At 40.8% G+C, this 22,795-nt stretch overlaps 1 protein-coding gene across 1 annotated transcript in view; it reads left to right on the forward strand.

Moving 5' to 3' along the window:
• Positions 1-22,795, forward strand: part of LOC139025381 (V-set and immunoglobulin domain-containing protein 10-like 2) — a gene marked incomplete at its 3' end in the record, with an annotated part of 79,348 nt that overhangs the window by 11,049 nt on the left and 45,504 nt on the right. Inside the window, exons 7-9 of the mRNA XM_070440484.1 lie at positions 14,541-14,621; positions 14,700-14,873; positions 16,410-16,685. Coding sequence (XP_070296585.1) covers positions 14,541-14,621; positions 14,700-14,873; positions 16,410-16,685 — 531 coding nt within the window. The remainder of the gene's footprint in view (positions 1-14,540; positions 14,622-14,699; positions 14,874-16,409; positions 16,686-22,795) is intronic.

The raw sequence follows: 22,795 nt of genomic DNA on the forward strand, positions 1-22,795 counted from the left end.
GTMAGTGTTCCGTTTATTTTGTTAATAAATAATCATGGACACAAACCACTCCGCATATTGGTCTGATCCTTCTCGCCTCTCCTCCTCGTCCGAGGAGGAGGATTACGACGACCGTTACACTGATGGCCAAATGGTAAAACACATCTAGCCGCTCGAGAGCACCTTTACCACTAAAGCTACACTTAAGAAAAATGTAGGTTTCTCAAATAAAGTTAGTTTAAAAATTTGTTCACTACATCCAAACGACTTTGTAAAACATTCTGATATACTGTATACACCTGAAATGTCACAAGTCTGAAATGACTAAAATTCAGATCACTTTTGGGTCATTTGTGACCGACCGGCTTGGTTCGGTCCTATGTAGCAAAATGTGGAGTTGAGCTATAAAATGTTATATCATACACTACAGCTGAGGAACAATGGGAACATGATTCTGCTTTGAAACTTGTAACCCCACTTTTGAGAAAATTGCCCATGACTGTTTTGGTACACCTACTGGAGAGCTCCTCTTTGTCTACACCGATTCAGCATCGTTCACACCCTCTTAGCCCCACTCATCTGTTTAAGGATTCACATGTGATGCCATGTGCTAAACAAAGTGAGTAAGGTAGTGTAGTAAACAACCAAAGATTACAAGACTAAAAGTGTTGAAAGTAGTAGCAAAAATACACTTTCTCTAGTCCTTGGCCTGTATACTAATCTGATTTTGGTGCAGGTCATGTTGTTCTTCACATTAGTGTCTCTGGTAAACATATGCTATATTAAATTAAATCTATGTTTATTTGTCACATGACAGGAAACAGAAGGTGTAAACGCAGTGGTGGGCCGTCAGGGCCAGCAAGGCCTTCTCTGCTGGCCTAAACATCATCGGAATATATATATTTTTTAAATGTATTTTCCCACAAATATGTATTAAATTATTCCCCAGTGTAAGAGTTATACTCTTCATTTCATAGCTTTCCTCTTGGTTGCACTGCTTCCAGCCCCGGGTTGAGATTTGGAGGGCTGGTCTTTATGTTAGATCTTTTATCCAATCATATTCAGCCATCATGTGTTGCCAGGGGTCTAAAATCTGCCCTCAGGCCTTCAGAATCAACAGTGCGGGCGCTTGTAGCTTAAAGTGAATYGAAATMAAAATTTWGTGTCAACCAATCAGCTTTAGAGTTGGCTATTGTACGCCTGCTGGCTGGCTCCAGTGTTACACAGGAGCCAGCTAGCAGGCGTAGTGCGTGCACGTCTTTTGATTGGATTACCAATATTGAAAGGCAGGTCCTATGGGCAGGTCTATGCAGAAGATCAGAATTAGGAAACTGAATTTGATAAACAAATTAATTCGCGTACTACTAAGCTGTTTTTTCAACCCACAATGGCAGAAGGCTGTCTCTTATACACATCTAGATGTGTATAAGAGACAGGGATTACCAATATTGAAAGGCAGGTCCTATGGGCAGGTCTATGCAGAAGATCAGAATTAGGAAACTGAATTTGATAAACAAATTAATTCGCGTACTACTAAGCTGTTTTTTCAACCCACAATGGCAGAAGGAGGAGTAGATATCGATTTGGTCGAGGATATAATTATAACGCCATTCTCAAGACTAACTTTTCTTGAAAAGTTCGGAGAGGTCGCCCGACGCCGACGCTACAAAGCCTGTCACAGGGGTTCGTTCACCACTTTCAAAGTTCCAACTACGAGCGCTATGGCTCCGAGAAGCACTGCAAACTGTACTGCTGGGAATGCCTATTATTTGCAAGTGATCGATTTGGTGTTTGGAGCCACACTGGCTTTGCAAACTTGAGTTGTCTAACCAAGGCAGCAACGAGACACCAAAGTACGGCTGGGCACTTACAAGCAATGGTGCTTTTGAAAACTTTTGGGGACACCCGGGCAACGGAGCTGCACAATGAAAAGGTGAAGAAAAATAGGGAAATATTGAAAAGACTCTAAAAATGTCAATTTTTGTCAATTTCAAGGTGACGCAACGCCTGGTTATACTGCGTTTCTGTCTAAATGTATAGTGTCTAGAGCCATGGCATCATAATGATGGTAATAAGAGGTGGATTAATTCGGGTGGGACTGTGTAGGACCTCACTGAAGGCCCAGGCCCCAGGCCCACGGCACGCCACTGTGTAAACGGTACAGTGAAATGGTTATTTGCATAGTAGCAATATCAAAAATAGGAAGTGTCCAGTTAAATAATGTATAAATATTTTATAATTATTAGATGATTCTTACCCAGACACGCTTGTCTAACTTGATGGGTCATGTAATCATCTGGCGAAGTGGAGTCTTTTGTTTATACATGTAGCTACAGTGGATCCTCCTTTAAAAGTTGCATCATACTGTGGCACGTCTTGCGTGCTGCCTCAGCATTCTGTGGCATGTCAATTGATACTTTCTGTTACTGCAAGTTATTGCTAGTTTGACCACCACATTGTTTGCCTTCATTAGAAAACTTTGTTCCAATATTTCTGTAAATCAGTGATATTTATTCCCATAGTAATTCGTTATGGATCCATAACTAAATCAACATCTGCATTTTCAAAGAGTATTTTTTATCAATATTTTATTAACGAAATGCGTTTATTTGTTTATGAGACTACTGTGCAGTCTACAATACATACTGTAGTAAACATGGGAAAGTGCCTAATTCCTTACATAAGGGAGAGCAGGCCATGTCTGTACTACAGAATGCGGGGCATGCAGGAGACTGGTGTTATGTCCGGTGTGATGTCTTCACTATTATTCTACAATGTAGAAAATAGTAAAAATATAGAAAAATTCTCGAATGAGTAGGTGTGTCCAAACTTTTGACTGGTAAAGATCAGTGATACGATCAAGAGCAGAGTGCAGGTTCCTTCTTCTTTTTCCTCATCTTATCTGGCTGTTGCCATGCACCTGCAAAAAACATAGCTCAGATGTGCGAGTGCTTTTTGAATTTGACTTTACAAACAACAGGAGGGCTTAATTGGAGTCTATTTCTTCTGAGCCTAGACCTATATAAAATAACTTAACTGGCTGAGGTAGGCTATGAGGCTTAACAGCCTAATGGAAGTAATGATAGATCCAAGATGGCGTAGCAGTGAAGATGTGTTTTTGTTCGTCCTCTCGTGTACTTAGTATTTTTCTTCTTTTTTGTATATATTTCAATTTTATTTTCACTCTTTTCCATTTTAATTCGATTATACCTTCCGGTAACCTGCCTCACCCAATGTGATACGGAATCGCTATTATTTTTAACTTTAGAACACATTCAAGAACCACCAGAAGCTAACAAGCTAATTTAGCTACAAGCTAGTTAGGCATTGTTAGCCAATGCTAGCGGCTTTTACCTTCTGCACAGATACCAGCCCTGTTTTTAGCCTGGATAATAACCTGTTTTTAGCCTGGATAATACTCGCCAATCTACCAGTATTGGACTGTCTCTCCACTACAACGCCGGTTTCCTGCCGTAATCCCTGGACCACTACTTCTGATCTTCACAGCTAGCTAGTGGCTAACGCCCCTGCCACGAAGCTAGCACCAGTTAGCCGTGAGCCAGGCGCATCTCCCGGCTAGCAAACTAAATTCTACAATACCTCTTTCGCCTTCTGGCTTGGATCCTCTGCCGACACGGCACCCCGCCGCACCACCACGACTGGTCTGCCGACGAATACTCCATCCGCTGTGCCTTCAACCGGCCTCCGTCGGAGCAGACGCTCCCACTAGCCCCGGGCTACTAACTTTAAACGCCGTGTCGCCCGCATGCTAGCGTAGTAGCGACTACTCCGCGGCTTCCCTGTTCCATCTACTGCTGCCCCCTAGACACTATGATCACTTGACTACATAGCTGATGCCTGCTGGACTGTCCATTAATCACAGTACTCCATTCTGTTTATTTTTTATCTGTCGGACCCAGCCGCGAACTCAGGCTCTGTGTGTAGTTAACCCGACCCCTCTCTGCGTAGTCATCTCCATTTTACCTGCTGTCGTTGTGTTAGCTGACTAGCTGTTGTTGTCTCACCTGTTGTCTTAGCTAGCTCTCCCAATCAAGACCTGCAATCACTTTATGCCTTACTGTATGTCTCTCTCAAATATCAATATGCCTTGTATACTGTTGTTCTGGTTAGTTATCATTGTTTTAGTTTACAATGGAGCCCCTAGTTCCACTTTTCATACCTCTGACACCTCCTTTGTCCCACCTCCCWCACATGCGGTGACCTCACCCATTATAACCAGCATGTCCAGAAATACAATCTCTCTTATCATCACCCGGTGCCTGGGCTTACCTCCGCTGTACCCACACCCCACCATACCCCTGTCTGCACATTATGCCCTGAATCTATTCTACCACGCCCAGAAATCTGCTCCTTTTATTCTTTGTCCCCAATGCTCTAGGCGACCAGTTTTGATAGCCTTTAGCCGCACCCTCATCCTACTCCTCCTCTGTTCCTCGGGTGATGTGGAGGTAAACCCAGGCCCTGCATGTCCCCAGGCACCCTCATTTTTTTACTTCTGTGATCGAAAAAGCCTTGGTTTCATGCATGTCAACATCAGAAGCCTCCTCCCTAAGTTTGTTTTACTCACTGCTTTAGCACACTCTGCCAACCCTGATGTCCTTGCCGTGTCTGAATCCTGGCTTAGGAAGGCCACCAAAAATTCTGAGATTTCCATACCCAACTACAACTTTTTACGTCAAGATAGAACTGCCAAAGGGGGAGGAGTTGCAATCTACTGCAGAGATAGCCTGCAAAGTAATGTCATACTTTCCAGGTCCATTCCCAAACAGTTCGAACTTCTAATTTTAAAAATGTATCTCTCCAGAAATAAGTCTCTCACTGTTGCCGCCTGCTACCGACCCCCCTCAGCTCCCAGCTGTGCCCTGGACACCATTTGTGAATTGATCGCCCCCCATCTAGCTTCAGAGTTTGTTCTGTTAGGTGACCTAAACTGGGATATGCTTAACACCCCGGTAATCCTACAATCTAAGCTAGTGCCCTCAATCTCACACAAATCATGAAGGAACCCACCAGGTACAACCCTAAATCCGTAAACATGGGCACCCTCATAGACATTATCCTGACCAACTTGCCCTCCAAATACACCTCTGCTGTCTTCAATCAAGATCTCAGCGATCACTGGCCTCATTGCCTGTATCCGCTACGGGGTCCGCGGTCAAACGACCACCCTCATCACTGTCAAATGCTCCCTAAAACACTTCTGCGAGCAGGCCTTTCTAATTTGACCTGGCCCGGGTATCCTGGAAGGATATTGACCTCATCCCGTCAGTTGAGGATGCCTGGTCATTCTTTAAAAAGTAACTTCCTCACCATCTTAGATAAGCATAACCCGTTCAAAAAACGCAGAACTAAGAACAGATATAGCCCTTGGTTCACTCCAGACCTGACTGCCCTCGACCAGCACAAAAAACATCTGTGGCGGACTGCAATAGCATCGAATAGTCCCCGCGATATGCAACTGTTCAGGGAAGTCAGGAACCAATACACACAGTCAGTCAGGAAAGCAAGGCTAGCTTTTTCAAGCAGAAATTTGCATCCTGTAGCTCTAACTCCAAAACGTTATTGGACACTGTAAAGTCCATGGAGAACAAGAGGACCTCCTCCCAGCTGCCCACTGCACTGAGGCTAGGTAACACGGTCACCACCGATAAATCCATGATAATCGAAAACTTCAACAAGCATTTCTCAACGGCTGGCCATGCCTTCCCACCTGGGCTATTCCAACCTCGACCAACTGCTCCGCCCCCCCCCACCCGCCGGCAGCTACTCGCCCAAGCCCCCAGCCTTTCCTTCACCCAATCCAGATAGCAGATGTTCTGAAAGAGCTGCAAAAACCTGGACCCATACAAATCAGCGGGCTTGACAATCTAGACCCTCTATTTCTGAAACTATCCCGCCATTGTCGCAACCCCTATTACCAGCCTGTTCAACCTCTCTTTCATATCGTCTGAGATCCCCAAGGATTGGAAAGCTGCCGCGGTCATCCCCCTCTAACAAAGGGGGAGACACCCTGGACCCAAACTGTTACAGACCTATATCCATCCTGCCCTGCCTATCTAAGGTCTTCGAAAGCCAAGTTAATAAACAGATCACTGACCATCTCGAATCCCACCGTACCTTCTCCGCTGTGCAATCCGGTTTCCGAGCCGGTCACGGGTGCACCTCAGCCACGCTCAAGGTACTAAACGATATCATAACCGCCATCGATAAAAGACAGTTCTCTGCTGCCTGTGACTGGAACGAATTGCAAAAATCGCTGAAGTTGGAGATTTTTTTTTCCCTCACCAACTTTAAACATCTGCTATCTGAGCAGCTAACCGATCGCTGCAGCTGTACATAGTCCATCTATAAACCGCCCACCCAATTTACCTACCTCACCCCCCTTACTGTTTTTATTTATTTACTTTTCTGCTCTTTTGCACACCAGTATCTCTACTTGCACATGATCATCTGATGATTTATCACTCCAGTGTTAATCTGCTAAATTGTAATTATTCGCTCCTATGGCCTATTTATTGCCTGCCTCCTCATGCCTTTTGCACACAATGTATATAGACTCATAATTTTTTTTCCTACTGTGTTATTGACTTGTTTATTGTTTACTCCATGTGTAACTCTGTGTTGTTGTCTGTTCACACTGCTATGCTTTATCTTGGCCAGGTCGCAGTTGTAAATGAGAACTTGTTCTCAACTTGCCTACCTGGTTAAATAAAGGTGAAATAAAATAAAAGTAGGAGTTTTTTTATTAGGCCTACTTACAATTGCAACTGGTCAAAAATGTAGCATCCTACATAAACAATCATTTAAAGAAAAAAAGTCTGCACGTTCAAACTAAAACAATGTAACTAAAAAGAAAGCGCACATTTGTAATTCCCAAACTCTAAAAGTAATTGGAAAGGTAGATACAAATTATGTGTGACATTGTGGTTACAATAAAGAATGTAGCCCATCATGCAAATGATTCCTATTAGCAGGACAACAGACTTTTTATAAAAGTAGCCCGGCTACTGTTGTGAAAATCCCTCAACTTGCAATGTATTCGATGCTTAAGTACTCTAAAGTGTTACATTTCTAACTCAAAACAGCATTTCTTCATCAACATCTTTACGCTTTCGTTAATATTTCTGTAGCAATTTTGAGCAAATTGCTCAAGGGCCACGGTTGATTCGTTTGTGAGGATAACCTTATTGAATGTCTCACCAACTTTGATCCATGCCTGGGCCTGTAGGACGCAAGTTTTTGTTTGTCAGACGAATCATTTTGTCAAAACTACAGAATAGTACAAAAAAAGTGAACAGACATGGTTAATGTTCTGAGAATTAAAAAAAAAWATATATATATATATATATATATATAAAACATTTCTTACCGAGCTGTGATGCCCGCAGATTACAGATTACAGATTACAGATTACAGATTACAGATTACAGATTGCCTTTGCCGATCGCTCATCATGTTCATTCATCAGTGAGTCAATGGCTTGAATAGTCATTGACTCACTCACGCGTTGAAAAGGAACGAGATGGAGTCACAATCCATGCCAGGCACACCTGTGAGCTCTGGAACTCCACCTCCGACAGGCAGAGTCAACATACAGTACGAGGCTGGTTCGTCAGGTTTTTGGTTCATCCTGACATTTCCATTCCTCTTCTGACAATAGAACTTGACCAACTGCTCACCAGGCATAGGCACTTCCCGCTGTGGTCGTCTATTTCAGCATCATTTTGTGATTCTCTGAGACAAGCAATGGAGAAATGAAAATGTTCAAATATTATTCTTAAGATATGTGTTGACTGAATATAAGTAAGTGTTGTCTGCTAAACAATCAAGTTAAGTTTCTCCAGAAATAAATCATTCTAAATAACTGGCTGTATTTACAAATTAGTGAGAATGTTCAAGAATTGCCTTTTTCTCGCTCACTCTAGGTTAAATGAAAATGAAATCTCCAAAATAGCGTTACTTTTTAAACAAAGCGATTATTATTATTAAATAAATAAATAAATAAGACCAACACCAGTATATCTAAAAATATTTTTTTCAATAATTACATTTAGAGGATTGGAGGACTCTATATTAATATCTAAGGTGCATTTTCTTTTAGGATCTGTGAGAATATCTGAGAATATCTAAGGGGCTTTTATATAATTCTAAATTCATTAACCTTTCTAGCGCAGGCTAGCGGAACCCCCTCGACAACATTCCGCTGAAAAGGCAGCACGGGAAATTCAAAAATATTTTTTTGAAATATGTAACTTTCACACATTAAAAAGTCCAATACAGCAAATGAAAGATAAACATCTTGTTAATCTACACATCGTGTCCGATCTCAAAAAGGCTTTATAGCGAAAGCACAACATATGATTATGTTAGGTCAGAGCCAAGTCACAAAAACACACAGCCATTTTTCCAGCCACAGATAGGAGTCACAAAAAGCAGAAATATAGATAAAATGAAATCACTAACCTTTGATGATCTTCATCAGATGACACTCATAGGACATCATGTTACACAATACATGTATGTTTTGTTCGATAATGTGCATATTTATATCCAAAAATCTCAGTTTACATTGGCGCGTTACGTGCAGTAATGTTTTGATTCCAAAACATCCAGTGATTTTGCAGATAGCCACATCATTTCACAGAAATACTCATAATAAACATTGATAGAAGATACAAGTGTTATTCACAGAATTAAAGATAGACTTCTCCTTAATGCAAACGCTTTGTCAGATTTCAAAAAAACTTTACGGAAAAAGCATAATCTAAGTACGGCGCTCAGAGCCCAATCCAGCCAAAGAAATATCCGCCATGTTGGAGTCAACAGAAGTTAGAAATAACATTATAAATATTCACTTACCTTTGATGATCTTCATCAGAATACACTCCCAGGAATCCCTGTTCGACAATAAATGACTGATTTCTTCCATAAAGTTCCATAAAGTCCATAATTTATGTCCAAATAGCCACTAGTTGTTAGCGTGTTCAGCCCAGTAATCTATCTTCATGAGGCGCGAGCACTACGTCCAGACAAAAACTCGAAAAGTTCCGTTACAGGTCGTAGAAACATGTCAAACGATGTACGGAATCAATCTTTAGGATGTTTTTAACATAAAACGTTAATAATGTTCCAACCTGGAGAATTCCATTGTCTGTAGAAAAGCACCGGAACGAGAGCTAACTCTGTCGGGACCGGGCGTCACGAGCATGAGACACTCTGCCAGACCACTGACTCATTCAGCTCCCATTCCCCCCTCCTTTATAGCAGAAGCCTGAAACAAGTTTCTAAAGACGGTTGKCATCTAGTGGAAGCCTTAGGAAGTGCAACTTGACACCATAGACACTGTGTATTCGGTTTTACACTTCGGTAAAACCACAATGAGGACATCGACCTACCAAGCAAGTTTTCATAAATCATTGGGTACAGTGTAAGAAAAACATCAGAGTAATCTGAAATAGGGGCATCATTTATGTTCAAATTTACAACATAACATACATAGGCATTTCATCATTAAGACCTTTAGGAAATAATGTCTGGAGGCGGAAAATCCCAAAGGCTGATTTTCTTTTGTTGCTGGCAGTTGGCATGGACCAATTTATCACATAAATAAAACATGCCAGTGTTTCTTGACCGCATCTCCCACTATTTGCGAGTTCAAAGTATATGTAGTTGTTAACATTACAGAGTTTTCTTTAGCTTTAGCGGGCCTTTTTGTAGCAGTTCATCTCATGTCTTCCCCAATGCCAAATTAAGAGCTTCATCCACACATGGAGAATAGCCTCTTCCTAGAAACCTATTGCGCATCTCCGCTGCTTTTTCTAGATAGTCCTGATAAGTATTTGTTGCAAGTAGGGGAGGAGGGGGTTTCACACCTAGCTCGGCTATTAGACAATTCTTTAGTAAAGGTTGAATAGTCTATTGTTCAGCTAATAGCCCATCCTGCTACGCTGGTGAAAACTAATAATAATACTTTTTCCCCTTTCCACATGTTAAAGATTACAGTTGATAAAGTGTTTTTAGCCACAATCGACCCCAACCCCAATTAATACATTTGGGCATAGTCAATTGCGTGCTGGACTTCGGCTAGAATGGTGAGGGTTCGAAACCTGCTCCCTGCTTGCTATAATGAATGAGTTTGATACACCTGGTATTGGATATGCCTGAAAAAAAACGTCCTAAATAGAGATTTTCATAAATAACTTTATGACCAAAAAATATGCACAATCGTTTGTCTCTACATTAACTAACATATTCCTCTCAATTGTAATTTTTTTGCTTGACTTGTTATGACGTTATAATTACTTAAATTCGCTTCCCCATAATGTTTTGTCAGCCATCTTTGTTGAAGTCACCAGGGATGGGTGGCCCATGTCAAACTCGTCATTGGATCCACTCGATATGATTGGTCATATAAAAACCTTGGGACCCAAATGCTTAATGAGTGCTCACCCTTGTGGTGGTCTGGAGCAATGAAGCCGTGACGCTGGGTACCTCTAAGTCCGGTGCAAGCTCGCAACTTTTTGAGGAGGAACCACTGTAGCTTGCTAGCTAGCTAAACAATGAACATAATAGTGCTTTCAAGACAACTGGGAACTTGGAAAAATTTGAGGTCAAATCATGACGTCAGTGATCTTCAGGTTGGAAAGTCGGGGCTCTAGAAAGGGGCCATTGTTCCCGAGTTGGAATTCCGGTTTGGATGACGTCCAAAATGATTTTTCCCAGTCAGAGCTAGTTTTTTTCAGAGTTCCCAGTTGTCTTGAACACACTGAAGTCGGAGATTTCCGAAGTCCCATTTCCGAGTTCCCAATTGTTTTGAACTCGGCGATAATCCCAACCCATACTACTAGCAATACAAACAGATTGTCATAGCTAGCCACCATGCATGAATCTGCAGGTAGCTAAAGCTAACCAATTAGGTTCAATGTTAGCTAGATAACTAATATTAGGCTATAACTAGCAATGCAAATGGATTTCTGATATACGAATAATATTACTACACAGATCATACACATAACTTTAGCTAGCGAGCCAGCCAACTAACGTTAGCAAGCTAGCTAACAGTACTCTTTAACTTGTAAGGAAAACGACTTTCTGACAAAAGTAGAAACATATAATATCTGAAAATGTAGCTAGCTAGACTCTCTTACCCATATACGTGGATGAATGCTTCTCCTTCTCTGTCACATATTCCATGGTTGCCCTTAGTTTGAATGTAAAATCCGGAGACCGGTGTTTTATACAACTATTCAGTGTGTTATCTTTTCGACTCCCTCCACATATTTCCAATCATACACCAGAATATTCTCCATCTCCTTATCTATCATACTCTGCTTCCAAAGGGCAATCCACTGAGTTCAAAACTCTGTCAACTTCTTCCGTGACAACAACACTGTTGATTGCTGTTTCTTCCCAATCACTGTCATCAGAAACTCTACAATGTCTGGTTCAATGAAAATGAGGGATTTCCTCATCGTCTGATTCCTTTTCAGAGTCAGAGAGAGTTAGCATGGCATGATCGTCCTCCAGAATGAGGAGAGCAGCAGCAAAACTTTTGCAGTGCTTCATGATATCTTTCAAAAAAGCAGCAGAAGAAATCATTATCTACACATACCGAGCAGTTCATGTTATAGACAGAGACATGCTACATGGCAGACCAATCCAAACTCATCTCTCGGCATGTCCAGCCCATCCATTATCTCAGCCAATCATGGCTAGCAGGAAGGTTCCTGGCTTTTTCCGTGGCTAAACCAACTAGGCTTGTAATTTAACGATTGTATTCATATTTACTGATGGAATGTTATTAAGGCATATGAAAGTTCACATGTTCCCGAAGGCATTTCTGCCAAAAAACACATAACATTTATTTCACATAACATGTTTTTCTTTACGTTCAAATGCCTCTCCTCTGAAGTAGTGACGTGCGACTTACGCCTAGTTTCCTAAAATGATTCACATATGTTAACAGAATGTATAATTTATCCTATTAACAGTAGAAAGGCTGAGAGTATCAAAATTATGCGATTTAAAAATATATATATTATTACTCAGTTGTTAATTCATCAAATCAAAATGTGTTTATCACATGCTTCATAAACATCGTCCAATAAGCTGTTCATGTATTCGGCGCATGTGACAATTTTTAAAATTTTATTTGAATAGTGGAATGCTTACTTACTGGCCCGTTTTGACACCTAATGCCCTGTCGTAAATTTAAGGTAGAAGAAGACTCTCCCTCCCTCTTCAAATGCGCGTAGGAATGTGCTTTGTTTCACAGACAGTCTTCCTGTCAAAATTCTAACAGTTTCTAAAGCAAATAATGGAACAATATTTCTAACATAACAACGTTAGGAATGGTCAGAGGATCTATAGAAAACGAATGTAATATTGGTTTTTATTTTGTGATGTAATTAAAAAGGTTACGAAGGAAATACTGTAACTTGAAAAGTATTTACACTACAGGTATGAAGTCTCCATCCCTAACGTTGTATATGTAATATAAAACATGATGAACATATTTTTGTTAAGATATGAAGACCATTTTCTCATGTATGGTATCCTGTTTTCTCATGTAGTTAGCTAGTAAATAAATAATTAAACCAATTGGTGTGGTACTGACTCATAAGTAAGGCTAGGGTTTTTCGCAGATGCATGAGGTTACGATTGTTCAGAATGATGATATGATAAGAGGTCATGATTAATAAGATTAAATTGACAATAGTCTGATGGGTGACAATTTGATCAATTGTCAAATTGTACATGGAGAGAGGGGCGCAGCTTGGAATCGACAGAAGCAGGAAAGGAGGACCACTTTTCAAATCCTTCTTCATTTGCATCCAGTTAATTTTGATTTCTATATGTTATCAGAAAGAGCAGATTAAGCAGTTTATAAGACACTTACCTTTTCAAATAACTCTCAAAAACAGATGCATCCTATTTCCAAATATCGCTTTTCCCAAGAATAACCGCACTATCCATGCATGGGTTCAGCACATGGGCATTCAGCGGCAACATTTCTCAAGCAAGGACTAGTGACATAATAAACGTAAAATATACTATTCCGTTCATTTTAAATAAATTTTCTTAAGACAAACCAAAACAATATTATAATGGATATCTTTGTGATGGATTTAACTCTTGTACTGTGGTGGTTTAACTGGTTTTTCATTTTTCACATACAGTCTGCAGTAAATATAGTCTACAGTACATTCGGTCTGCAGTACATACAGTCTACAGTACATATAGTCCACAGTACATACGGTCTGCAGTACTTATAGTCCACAGTACATACAGTCTACAGTACATATAGTCTACAGTACATACGGTCTACAGTACATACAGTCTGCAGTACATATGGTCTACAGTACATACAGTCTGCAGAACATATAGTCTATAGTACACATAGTCTACAGTACATATAGTCTACAGTACATACAGTCTACAGTACATACAGTCTGCAGTACATATGGTCTACAGTACATACAGTCTGCAGTACATATAGTCTACAGTACATATAGTCTACAGTACATATAGTCTACAGTACATACAGTCTACAGTACATACAGTCTGCAGTACATATGGTCTACAGTACATACAGTCTACAGTACACATAGTCTACAGTGCTTACATTCTACAGTACATATTGTCTGCGGTACACATAGTCTGCAGTACATATAGTCTACAGTACATACAGTCTACAGTACATACAGTCTGCAGTACATACAGTCTGCAGTACATATCGTCTACAGTGCTTACATTCTACAGTACATATAGTCTGCAGAACATATAGTCTATAGTACACATAGTCTACAGTACTTACATTCTACAGTACATATAGTCTGCAGTACATACAGTCTACAGTACATACAGTCTGCAGTACATACATTCTACAGTGCTTACATTCTACAGTACATATAGTCTGCGGTACATATAGTCTGCAGTACATATAGTCTACAGTACATATAGTCTACAGTACATACAGTATATATAGTCTACAGTACTCATGGTCTACAGAACTTAGATTCTACAGTACATATAGTCTGCGGTACATATAGTATGCAGTACATATAGCCTGAAGTACGTATAGTCTGCAGTACATACAGTCTGCAGTACATATAATCTACAGAACATGAACTAATGAAATGTAATGATATGTTCTCTGAAAAAACTCTAATTTTACCTAAGATCTTCATAAACACATCCAAATCATTATACTTCTGATAGTATTTATGAAATGTATTTATTAGACTGTTAGAATGTTGACATTATAAAGACGTGTCATTGGCCCGAATCGGGGTCCGTTGAGGCTTTTCTCGTGTTAAACACAAAAACGATCTTTCAAAGGAGAATTAGGCAGATCTATTGCCAAAAAATGAAATTCTTGGCTTCTTCACCCATATTTTTTTTTATTTATGCAAAAAAAGCAGTGTGTAGTTTCTGTAGAAAACTTAACCACTACATGGATAAAAAGGTACTGAAAACACTACTTAGATTTTAATTTAGTTCATTACCACTAAGCAACTCTCTCTCTCTCTCTCTCTCAGGGTCTCCTTATGGTGAGCCAGTGTGTTCTGCTTATGCCACCGGGATGAACCAGAACCTGCTGCTGTCCTGCTCCTGGGAAGGTAACCACAACAACAGTAACAGCCACAACAACCACCACAACAACAATACATATAATTATAATAATACTGTTCTTGTAGGTGGGTCTCCCAGGGCTGTGGTGTGGTGGGAGGTGCCTAAAGAAGAGGGAAGGAGCCAAGAAGTGGAGTCCTCCAAAATCCTGGTACTTCGTTCTAACTCCACCCAGAATGGACAGGCCTACACCTGCTACGGAAAACACCCCCTAGAAACACACATCAGGACCTGCAGCCTTGGTAAAGAGCCCTGTGGGACTTTGCTGGGTTTAACTAACAGTCTAATTGACATGTACCAGGTTTAACTAACAGTCTAATAGACATGTACTGGGTTTAAATAACAGTCTAATTGACATGTACCAGGTTTAACTAACAGTCTAATAGACATCTACTGGGTTTAACTAACAGTAATAGACATGTACTGAGTATAACTAACAGTCTAACTGACATGTACTGGGTTTAACTAACAGTCTAAAATAAATGTACTGGGTTTAACTAACAGTTGATAGACATGTACTGGGTTTAACAGATATGTACTGGGTTTAACTAACAGTTTAATTGACATGTACTGGGTTTAACTAACAGTTTAATAGACATGTACTGGGTTTAACTAACAGTCTAATGAACATGTACTGTGTTTAACTAACAGTCTAATAGACATGTAATTACAATTTTTATTTTATTTAACTAGACAAGTCAGTTAAGAACAAATTCTTATTATCAATGACAGCCCAGGAACAGTGGGTTAACTGCCTGTTCAGGGGCAGAACAAAATGTTTTTTACCTTGTCAGCTCGGGATTCGATCTTGCAATCTTTCGGTTATTAGTTCAACGCTCTAACCACTGGGCTACCTGCCACCCCATAACAGGTTTAACTACAACATTGCATGGTGTCTCTATATGAAGACAGAGATTGAATCTCTCTCTCTCACTACCTGTGTGTGTTTGTGTGTGTTTGTTTATTTCAAGAAGTTTCTAAGGCATAACGTGGGCATAACGTGCTTCAAAAGAAGCGAGAGTTCATATTCAACTTATGATGCCCAACCCACTGCACCCGGTTCCTGATCGAACTTGATTGTTTTCCTCCTTCCGGCCTATTCAAAACATGAGAAAGCTAACCGTTAACTAGTGTCGCCTTCAGAGTACTTATACTAAGGGAAAACACACGTTTACATTTTTTCAATAATCATTCTCAACATAGAACTAACATATCTTTCAAGTTATGTGCACATTATTTAATACTTTTCACAAACGTAATTCATATTAACCAATGTTTGCTTACATGTGAATAGGCCGAAAGAAGGAAGAGAATTGCAACAAATTGGATGCCGCCTTGTTGCCAGGCATCAAGGTGAATATGCACAATATAGGCTATATCTTATGTCAGTAAAAAAAATACATATTCTGGTGCCCCTAAATGTGATGTTGTGCTCTTAACATTTAGTTGGGAGCACAAGTGCTACCAATGAAATGTTTTTTTTAAAGCCCTGATACTGGGTAAGCTATAGTATTATTACTACTACTACTACTACTACCACTACTACTACTAGATGCCATTGCCTGACATTGTACCCTTGAGCAAGACACTTAACCCCCCACAACAACAGCTCCCCCGCAACTCTCCTAGAGCTGTATATGTCTGTATGTGTGTCTTTCAGAAGGGTTGTGTTAAAAGCAGAAGTTCAAATTCGGTTGAACCTGAAATTGACCAGTAAAGTTATCTTAATCTTACTACTGTTTGTGTGTGTGTGTGTTTGTGTATGTGCATGTGTGTAGTCCCGGTCAGTAAGCCCTATATTCTGCTGAGTGATGCATCCCCTGCGGAGGGATCTTCGGTGTGGCTGCGCTGCGGCCTGGAGAACGGTACTGGGCCACTTTACTTCCTGTGGGAGCATGAGACATACAGTGGATTGGTCAACACCGTCTCCCAGGGCAACAGCAGCGTGTTCAACATGACAGAAGTCAACCGTAACCACACAGGCTGGTATCGTTGTGTGGCCCGGAACCAGGTCAACCAGGAACGGTCCGACCGCATCTGGCTAGACATCATCTGTTAGTATACACACTACACACTGAACACTTCACCCTAAACCCTACACACTACCCCTAACGCTGAACCCTGACTTCTAACCCACCTGGCTGGACATAATTTGTTAGTATACACACTACACACTGAACACTACACCCTAAACCCTACACACTACCCCTAAAGCTGAACCCTGACTTCTAACCCACCTGGCTGGACATAATTTGTTAGTATACACACTGAGCACTATACCCTAACTCTACACCAGTGGAGGCTGCTGAGGGGAGGCTCATAATTATGGCTGGAACGGAGTAAATGGAATGGCAAACATATTGATGTATTTCAAATCAAATCAAATTGTATTTGTCACATGCACCGAATACAACAGGTGTAGACCTTAAAGTGAAAGGCTAACTTACAAGCCCTTAACCAACAATGCAGTTTTAAGAAAAAATAAGTGTTATGTAAAAAATAAAAGTAACAAATAATTAAACAGCAACAGTAAAATAACAATAGTGAGGCTATATACAGGGGGCACCGGTTAGTCGAGGTAATTGTGGTAATAAACTCAGCAAAAAAATAAACGTCCTCTCACTGTCAACTGCGTTTATTTTCAGCATTTTCAACTTAACATGTGTAAATATTTGTATGAACATAACAAGATTCAACAACTGAGACATAAACTGAACAAGTTTCACAGACGTGTGACTAACAGAAATGGAATAATGTTTCCCTGATCAAAGGGGGGGGGTCAAATCAAAAGTAACAGTCAGTATCTGGTGTGGCCACCAGCTGCATTAAGTACTGCAGTGCATCTCCTCCTCATGGACTGCACCAGATTTTCCAGTTCTTGCTGTGAGATGTTACCCCAATCTTCCACCAAGGCACCTGCAAGTTCCCGAACATTTCTGGGAGGAATGGCCCTAGCCCTCACCCTCCGATCCAACAGGTCCCAGACGTGCTCAATGGGATTGAGATCCGGGCTCTTCGCTGGCCATAGCAGAACACTGACATTGCTGTCTTGCAGGAAATCACGCACAGAACGAGCAGTATGGCTGGTGACCTTGTCATGTTGGAGAGTCATGTCAGGATGAGCCTGCAGGAAGGGTACCACATGAGGGAGGAGGATGTCTTCAGTTGAGATTGCCTGCAATGACAACAAGCTCAGTCCGATGATACTGTGAGACACCGCCCCAGACCATGACGGACCCTCCACCTCCAAATCGATCCCGCTCCAGAGTACAAGCCTCAGCGTAATGCTCATTCCTTCGACGATAAACGCGATTCCGACCATCACCCCGATGAGACAAAACTGCGACTCGTCAGTGAAGATAACTTTTTGTCAGTCCTGTCTGGTCCAGCGACGGTGGGTTTGTGCCCATAGGCGACGTTGTTGACCTGCCTTACAACAGGCCTACAAGCCCTCAGTCCAGCCTCTCTCAGCCTATTCCTGAGCACTGATGGAGGGATTGTGCGTTCCTGGTGTAACTCGGGCAGTTGTTGTTTCCATCCTGTTCCTGTCCCGCAGGTGTGATGTTCGGATGTACCGATCCTGTGTAGGTGTTGTTACACGTGGCCTGCCACTGCAAGGACGATCAGCTGTCCGTCCTGTCTCTCTGTAGCGCTGTCTTAGGCGTCTCATAGTACGGACATTGCAATTTATTGCCCTGGCCACATCTGCAGTCCTCATTCCTCCTCGTAGCATGCCTATGGCACGTTCACGCAGATGAGCAGGGACCCTGGGAATCTTTCTTTTGGTGTTTTTCAGAGTCAATAGAAAGTCCTCTTTAGTGTCCTAAGTTTTCATAACTGTGACCTTAATTGCCTACCGTCTGTAAGCTGTTAGTGTCTTAACGACCGTTCCACAGGTGCATGTTCACTAATTGTTTATGGTTCACTGAACAAGCATGGGAAACAGTGTTTAAACCCTTTACTATGAAAGATCTGTGAAGTTATTTGGATTTTTATGAATTATCTTTCAAAGAAAGGCTCCTGAAAAAGGGATGTTTATGTTCATGTACACTACCGGTCAAAAGTTTTAGAACACCTACTCATTCAAGGGTTTTTCTTTATTTTTATTATTTTCTACATTGTAGAATAATAGTGAAGACATCAAAACGATGAAATAACGCATATGGAATCATGTAGTAACCAAAAAAGTGTTAAACAAATCAAAATATATTTTATATTTGAGATCCTTCAAATATCCACCCTTTGACTTGATGACAGTTTTGCACACTCTTGGCATTCTCTCAACCAGCTTCATGAGGTAGTCACCTGGAGTGCATTTCAATTAACAGGTGTGCCTTCTTAAAAGTTAATTTTGGGAATTTCTTTCCTTCTTAATGTGTTTGAACCAATCAGTTGTGTTGTGACAAGGTATGCATGGTATACAGAAGATAGAAAAAATCAAGTCCATATTTTGTCAAGAACAGCTCAAATTAGCAAAGAGAAGTGACAGTCCATCATTACTTTAAGACATTAAGGTCAGTCAGTACAGAACATTTCAAGAACTTTGAAAGTTTTTTCAAGTGCAGTCGCAAAAACCATCAAGTGCTATGATGAAAATCTCATGAGTTGTCAGTGCAATGGCTGGTCTGGAGTTCATCTGAAATGTACCATTATTTTTCACATGATAAGAAAACTAATGTCATGCTTTTTCACCAAAAAAATCGATGTACATACAGCGGGGAGAACAAGTATTTGATACACTGCCGGTTTTGCAGGTTTTCCTACTTACAAAGCATGTAGAAGTCTGTAATCGTTATCATAGGTACACTTCAACTGTGAGACTGTGAGAGAAAATCCAGAAAATCACATTGTATGATTTTTAAGTAATTAATTTGCATTTTATTGCATGACATAAGAAGAACCTACCAACCAATAAGAATTCCGGCTCTCACAGACCTGTTAGTTTTTCTTTAACTTCTTGCAACTATAGGGGGTGCTGTTCCGCATTAGCATATTTGTCTGATCTCCAAATTAAACTGCCCGTGCAAATTCTTGATCGTACAATATGCATATTATGTTATTATTGGATAGAAAACACCTTCTAGTTTCTATAGAAGTTGGAATTTTGTCTTGAGTGGTACAGAACAATTTCTACAGCACTTTTATACAGGGTTCAGATTTCAGAAATTTTACCCCTGATCTGGGGTCTGTTTTAAGGCGACAGTGAATGCTATGAAGAAACCGACACTGCCTACGTCTCCTCTGGGTGTCTGTACGTCATCACGTTTTCAATGGAATCGATGGACATTCACAGCCATTATAAAGACCAAAATGTATAGAGACCGTCCTTTTCTCGTCGTGCGCCTGAAGCGTGAAGGCATCGGACTTGCCTCGTTCCAAATCGTTGTCTAACCAGCAATATTTCTCCGGTCATGTTTTCAGTCGTTATAGTTGTTAAAAACATCATAATGTAGTTAATTTGAACCGTTTTATAGCAATTTATATCCGTTTTAGTGCGATTTTGAGGAATTTCTTGTTGTGCACTCTGAAAGTTTGGACACGTTTTGGGTGTCGGTCGTTGGTGGTGGACATTTCGAAGGACAGAGGACATCTATCGACCAAAAGACGTTATAACATAGAAAGGATACATTGCCCAAGAATCTGATGGAAGAACAGCTCAAAGTAAGCAATATTTAATATGATAAATCGTTTCTGTCGAAATATTTAAACGCATATTTCGCCATTTTGTTGTATAGCTTCACTTGGCCAACCCTGTATTGAAAAGTAAGGATAATTTTAAAAATGTAAATCAGCGGTTGCATTAAGAACTAATTTGTCTTCGATTGCTGTCAACCCTGTATTTTTTAGTCAAGTATATGATTAGGTTTCAATTAAACTAGATCACTCTGATAGATGACGTCAGACAATTGAGGCTTGATTTCCTAGTATTTTTATTGTGTAACCACGGTTTTGTATGGCTAAATATGCACCTTTTCGAACAAACTGTATATGTATATTGTAAATGATGTTACAGGAGTGTCATCGGAAGAATTCTGAGAAGGTTAGTGAAAAAATTAATATATTTTGGCGGTGATTACGTTATAGCGCTCTTGGCTGGAATCGATGCTTGGTAACGTTTGCACATGTGGTATGCTAACTTACGATTTATTGTGTTTTCGCTGAAAAACGCTTAGAACATCTGAAATATGGTCTGAAATCACAAGAACTGGGTCTTTCCATTGCTATGCTTTGTCTATTTTTATGAAATGTTTTATGATGAGTAAATTGGTCATACACGTTGCTCTATCTAGTAATTCTAGTCGATTTGCGATGGTCGGTGGCAATTGTAAACTGTGATTTCTACCTGAAATATGCACTTTTTTCTAACAAAAACTATCCTATACCATGAAATTTATTCAGACTGTCATCTGAAGAGGTTTTTCTTGGTTAGTGGATATCAATATCTTAGTGAGCCGATTGGTGATAGCACCTGAAGAGTAAGAAACTGATGAGGAGAATAGTGTGTGTATTTTGCTAACGTGTTTAGCTAATAGATTTACATATTTTGTCTTCCCTGTAAACATTTTAAAAATCTGAAATGGTGGCTTTATTCACAAGATCTGTATCTTCATCTGGTGTCTTGGACTTGTGATTTAATGATATTTAGATGCTACTATCTAATTGTGAAGATGCTAGCTATGCTAATCAGTGTGTGGGGGGATGGGGGGTGCTCCCGGACCCGGGTAGAGGCTCGTTAGAGGTTAAGAAGCCCTCCTGTTCTCCACTCATTACCTGTATTAACTGCACCTGTTTGAACTCGTTACCTGTAAAAGACACCTGGTCCACACACTCAATCAAACAGACTCCAACCTCTCCACACTGGCCAAGACCAGAGAGCTGTGTAAGGACATCAGAGATAAAATTGTAGACCTGCACAAGGCTGGGATGGGCTACAGGACAATAGGCAAGCAGCTTGGTGAGAAGGCAACAAACTGTTGGCGCAATTACTAGAGAAAATGGAAGAAGTTCAAGATGACGGTCAATTACCCTCGGTCTGGCTCCATGCAAGATCTCACCTCGTGGGCATCAATGATCATGAGGAAGGAGGGATCAGCTCAGAACTACATTGCAGGACCTCGTCATGACCTGAAGAGAGCTGGGACAACAGTCTCAAAGAAAACCATTACTAACACACTACGCCGTCATGGATTAAAATCCTGTAGCGCACGCAAGGTCCCCCTGCTCAAGCCAGCGCATGTCCAGGCCCGTCTGAAGTTTGCCAATGACCATCTGGATGATCCAGAGGAGGAATGGGAGAAGGTCATGTGGTCTGATGAGCTTTTTGGTCTAAACTTCACTCGCCTGTGTTTGAGGAAGAAGAAGGATGAGTACAACCCCAAGAACACCATCCCAACCGTGAAGCATGGAGGTGGAAACATCATTCTTTGGTGATGCTTTTCTGCAAAGGGGACAGGACGACTACACCGTATTGAGGGGAGGTGGATGGGGCCAAGTATCGCGAGATCTTGGCCAACAACCTCCTTCCCTCAGTAAGAGCATTGAAGATGGGTCGTGGCTGGGTCCCAGCATGACAATGACCCGAAACAGACAGCCAGAGCAACTAAGGAGTGGCTCCGTAAGAAGTATCTCAAGGTCCTGGAGTGGCCTAGCCAGTCTCCAGACCTGAACCCAATAGAAAATCTTTGGAGGGAGCTGAAAGTCCGTATTGCCCAGCGACAGCCCCGAAACCATGAAGGATCTGGAGAAGGTCTGTATGGAGGAGTGGGCCAAAATCCCTGCTGCAGTGTGTGCAAACCTGGTCAAGAACTACAGGAAACGTATGATCTCTGTAGTTGCAAACAAAGGTTTCTGTACCAAATATTAAGTTCTGCTTTTCTGATGTATCAAATACTTATGTCATGCAATAAAATGCAAATGAATTACTTAAAAATCATACAATGTGATCTTCTGGATTTTTTTTTTGAATCCGTCTCTCACAGTTGAAGTGTACCTGTGATAAAAATTATAGACCTCTACATGCTTTGTAAGTAGGAAAACATGCAAAATCGGCAGTGTATCAAATACTTGTTCTCCCCACTGTAGGTAAATGAGATGATTACCTTCAAGTAGATCGTTTTTCTTCTCATTTACCTCATCCACTCTTGCTCATGTGCGTAGCTACTTC

This window comes from Salvelinus sp. IW2-2015, unplaced genomic scaffold (assembly GCF_002910315.2).
Source record: "Salvelinus sp. IW2-2015 unplaced genomic scaffold, ASM291031v2 Un_scaffold2600, whole genome shotgun sequence".
NCBI classification, from domain to species: Eukaryota; Metazoa; Chordata; class Actinopteri; order Salmoniformes; family Salmonidae; genus Salvelinus; species Salvelinus sp. IW2-2015.